The 4,850-nt window shown below is 41.8% G+C and overlaps 1 protein-coding gene across 1 annotated transcript; it reads left to right on the plus strand.

Annotated features, from left to right (window-relative positions):
• The first annotated feature begins 610 nt into the window (after positions 1-610).
• Positions 611-2,543, plus strand: LOC119340555 (pentatricopeptide repeat-containing protein At1g62590-like). The gene is made up of 2 exons (XM_037612475.1): positions 611-1,388; positions 2,165-2,543. The coding sequence occupies exon 1, from the start codon at positions 629-631 to the stop codon at positions 1,340-1,342; it is 714 nt and encodes a 237-aa protein (XP_037468372.1). The 5' UTR covers positions 611-628; the 3' UTR covers positions 1,343-1,388; positions 2,165-2,543.
• The last annotated feature ends 2,307 nt before the right edge of the window (positions 2,544-4,850 follow it).

The raw sequence follows: 4,850 nt of genomic DNA on the forward strand, positions 1-4,850 counted from the left end.
CTAAGGCAAGTGTGGCAAAAATCATGTGGCAATATATGGTAAAAATGGTCACAATCCAAACAACCCTAGATTGTTTAAGAAGCTTCATATTCTTGTACCGAAGTTTTTGTAATGAAAATATAAAGGTCAACATGCTTCCACACACACCCATGTGAATAGTAAAATTCGAAAAAATACTAATAATATTTTTTAAAATCTGAAATTTTGGGATATCAAACTTGGACCACCATTCTACTCACGCGTGATGTTTGGTGAAGTACCGACACCCATGATATTCATAGTGAACAAAATACAATTCAAACATCACTACTATCTATCAAATGGTGTTTTTTTAGCATAGTGTCGATTTTGTCATTTTTTTCCAGATGACTACAGATGTCATTTGTTCGTGAAACTTTATACGCGAGTATACGGGTCGACTATGCACGCTATAAAAAAGTAGATTTGGTTGTTTCTACTTTTTTTTGATTTACTATTTGTAAGTGTTAACCATGTTCATTATATTCGCGTCCTTTTTGTAAGGATTTGTTTTATTGAATATATGACCTTGAGCGGTTTTTGAAAGAGAAAAATAAACCGCGGAGCCATTCTCCCTCTCCCGGCCCAACTCCCTCGCAAGCCCCGAAAGATGCCGCTTCCCCGCGTATCGCTCCGCCTCCTGCCGCCGCCGCCGCCGCCGCACGCCGGCGCGGCCGTCCTCCGCCGTCTCCTTCGCGGCCTCTGCACAACGGAAGCGCCCCTTCCCTCCCCCCTCTCCCCGTCCGAGCTCGACACCATCTCCGCGCTCATCCCGGGGCTCATCTCCGAGGGCCAGGTCCCCGCCGCCGGCCGCCTCCTCTCCGCGGCGCTCCTCCTGCCGGGCTCCCCGGAGCGCCTCCCGTTCCCCCCGCTCGCGGAGCACCTCGCCTCCCTGCCCACGCTCACCCCGGCCTTCGCCCTCCTCACCGCGCTCCGCCACCACCCCGTCCGCCCCTCGCCGCTCCCGCTCGCCACCCCGCTCCTCGGCCACCTCCTCGCGATGCGCCGCGCCCGCGAGGCCGCCTCCGTGCTCCGCTGGCTCTGCCGCCCCGACTCCCCGCGCCGGCCCGACGCCGCCACCTACGGCATCGCCGTCGCCGGGTTCTGCAGGCTCGGGGACCCCAAGAGCGCGCTCGTCGCACTCGGCGAGATGGCCGCCGACGGGGTTCCGCCCCCGCAGGAGCTGCAGGAGGCGGTGCGGGACGCGATGCTGCAGGACGCGAGGGTCGAGGAGGCGTGGGCGCTGGAGGAGGCTATGCGGCTGCCGGAGTCCAAGAAGACGGTGGAGATGGTCGACAAGCTTCTTGGAGCGTGGGAGGACTGATTGGCTGAGCCATTTTGGTGCTTCGCTGCTCTGGATCATGCAAAAGGCAGGTGAAATTTTCCCGAGATTGTAGAATTTGTTAGTTTGATATGCAGTATCAATCTAGTGAGAAATCCCCCAAGTTAAAGTTAGTGTTAACCACATACACTGTATGCTTGGTGATTCAGTTTGGATTGCTATGGATGCGAGCATAGATCTCAAGAGGCCTATTCGAGTGGATCGAAGAAGCTTAATAATAACCACATGAGAACTATTTTGTGATGCCAAAAAGAACCATTGTATTTTTTCTGTGCCAGGCGTCAGAACTATCTGTTGCTGTAGAACTTAGGTTTGTATTTGTATAACTTAGATTCGTGAAACTGGCCGACCATTCTAGGAGGATTATTTTCTCAAGTCTTTAATCTCGTATCCACTCTATGAGAACTATTGAAATGAACTGAAGTTACCTTCGTAATGAGATATGGTTTATCGAATATGGTAATTCCAAGCCAGGCTTTTATAAAGGGGCAGCTTGAAAATACAAAAGCTTCTTCTGCATGAAATTTCAGTCTCAGCTCAACAGAGCACTTCGCTTTGCAAAGTGAACACCTAGTTAAGAGTTCCCCGTTTTGCATTAGCTGTCCGTACAATCCCCCTTTTGGTTTACTAGCTGTTCCCATAATCCTCGCTGAAACACTTATGCTGCCTCTTCTCTTTTTTTTGGGGATTTTGACATGACTCGACACATCTTGTTCTGGGTTCTTGAATCTTAAACTCCATGCTTACATTTGGTCTTTCAGCTTCACACCATTGCACTCTCACAATTTCCTTGGTGTTATGCAGCCTGCAACCTCTCCTTTAAAAGAAGCTATCGGGAGGTCTGGGTGTAAGAGCAATGGACAACGAGTCGTCGATGGAAGGACTGACAGCACCGAACATGAGCTGAATGACAGATGACGGATTTGCTCCTCTGTTTGGAATTTGGCCATGAAAATGTCTCACGTTAGTGATAATTATGGTTTCATGAGGAATGGCACAAGTGTTGTATGGTGAATTAGCTATGGCTGCTTGTGAGTTTCTCTTTACATACTTCACTATATTTTGCTTCTTGTGAAACTGGCAATCTGATTGTAGGCTATCTCATATTTATGTCGATGCAAAAAATGACATATTGGTTCTTCATTTTGCGGTTCCTTGGAATTAATTAATCTTCTCGAACTCATGAGAACCATGTGCTTTGAAACTGTGATAAATATATGTGTGATATTGAATCATATTTGACTATGCTTGTGTCAACAGATCATGGTCCAGTTTTTTTTAAGCAACAAGACTTTATTTCTCATATAATAGCCAAGTGGTTTACAATAAGATGAGAAATAAAGTCCGGGATCGAGGATTCCCAGAAAGAAGAAGATCTGGAGCTAAAGCAATGTTTCGCTAAGCAATCTGCAGCTTGGTTTGCCTCCCGGAAGCAGTTAATAAAAGAGCCTTTGCAAATTCAGAACTGAGATTTTTACACTCTATAACAGTGACCAATGTTTCGCTAATGACACTCAATTCTGCTTTAGTGGCATTGTTCACATGAGGAATAAACCACGAAGCAGCAGAAATATAGTTTCCTCTATTATCTCGTGCAATTGCTCATGTGAAACCCGAGAGAGTTTCTACATTTATCTTGACAAAACCACAGATCATGGCTCAACTAACAGACCCACAAGTTCAGTCATGGGCATGAGCAGCAAATTCAGTCATGGCTGTTATATCGCTGTGAAATCGCTGAGATAGAGAGAGCAGCCTATTTGTGCTTTGACTCGCGGCACACACCAATTAATCGAGCCAGGAAAAAGGAGAGCGCTCCAAGTCTGCATGAAGCTCGGCGGATAACAAGCAATAGCGTACGCTGTCAGGCAAAGCGCAACTTTTTTCTTTGTTTTTATTTTGGTGTTTTTTACTTCTGTTTTTCCTTTTTTGCTTTCTTAGAAATGTTCAAGATTTGAACCAAAGTATTAAATTTTAAAAATGTTTGAAATTTTAAAAAATTCATGAATTCAAAAATGTTGTTGGATTTTAAAAAACATGAATTTTATAATTATTCCAGGATTTCAACAGGTGTTCTACATTTTAAAAATGATCTCGGATTTAAAAAACTTGTTCACTAATTTTAGAAATGTTCCAGGTTCAACAAAGATTATCGGATAAAAAAATCTCAGATTTTTTAAAACAAATCCAAAATAAAAAAATGATCTTCAATTTGAAACTTGTTTCCATATTCAGAAAATGTTATTAAATTTGCAAATGTACCCTGAGTTCAGAAAATGTCGATGAATTTAAAAATTGTTCCTGTATTCAAAAAGTGATTATGATTTCAGAAATATTTTCAAAATTTTAAATTTGTTCACGAATTAATGTTTTTGAATTTGATTTTTTTCGCGGACCTTAAAAATTCAACTGGGCTGGCCCATATATTACGTGCATGAGCACCAGTTATCCCATTTGGCGCCAATTAGGAGCCCAGCTCAGCTCGATTCCCTGCTTCACTTTCTCATTTATCATTTTTTGAACGAGCTCCAGTGCTACCTTATAAAAGGCTGGCTATCTTACCACGTGGCACACGTGGTAAGCAATTCAAACTAATCCAAAAGAAGGCTGGCTATCTTTTTATTTTTGAAGAAGTTCGTTAAATCAAAGGGTGTTTTTGGATTAATAAAATATTTAAAATTTTAAAAACATGAAATTTAAAATATTTTCAATAATTTTAAAATATCCATGTATCGAAATATATTAATTTTTTTAAAATAAACCTCATACATTTAAAAAATGTTAGCAAATTTTAAAATTTAAGTAAAAATTAAAAATATTCATGAATTTTAAAATGGTCAATGATTTAGAATGTGGAATAAGGAAAAAAAGAAGAAAATGAAAAAAGTTAATATTAAAATTAAAAAATCAAATAACCTCTAACCAACGACACACACACCCTTACAGGCGGGCCCAGCAACACACATTTCTCGACGTAGTAGGAGGCTAAAAAATTAGGGAGCTTAGTATCTTAGTAGATAGAATAAAATCCCCTCAGAAAAATCGATAGAATAAAAAACGTTGCTGTGGTTGAGCCTGGGAAATTGCTGCTAATTAAAGTAGTTGCATGCATTTGCGGACAACATAGATTTTGGCTAGTCATAGTGGGAGTAACTTAGGTAGTAACATAACACATTCCAAGACAATTTTGCTTATGTGGCATGGAGTTAATGAGGAGAGAGATACAAGTTACTATAACATAACACACCCCGAGGTAAATGAGTCTATAGCTCAATTAATGAGGCTTGCGTGTTATCATCTATATGTTACCATTATGGAGGTAGTAACATAGACTAGTAAAATATGCATGTTACTAGTCTATGTACTCCCCACTATGACCAGCCTTAGCACAAAACAAAGATGTAATTTTGACGAGAACAAGTGGCATGTCTTGTTTTGTGTGAGTGGCATTTGGGAAGAGTGTCCCTAAAAAAATGCAGCTGTCGCTTCG

Source organism: Triticum dicoccoides, chromosome 7B (genome assembly GCF_002162155.2).
Source record: "Triticum dicoccoides isolate Atlit2015 ecotype Zavitan chromosome 7B, WEW_v2.0, whole genome shotgun sequence".
Taxonomy (NCBI): domain Eukaryota; kingdom Viridiplantae; phylum Streptophyta; class Magnoliopsida; order Poales; family Poaceae; genus Triticum; species Triticum dicoccoides.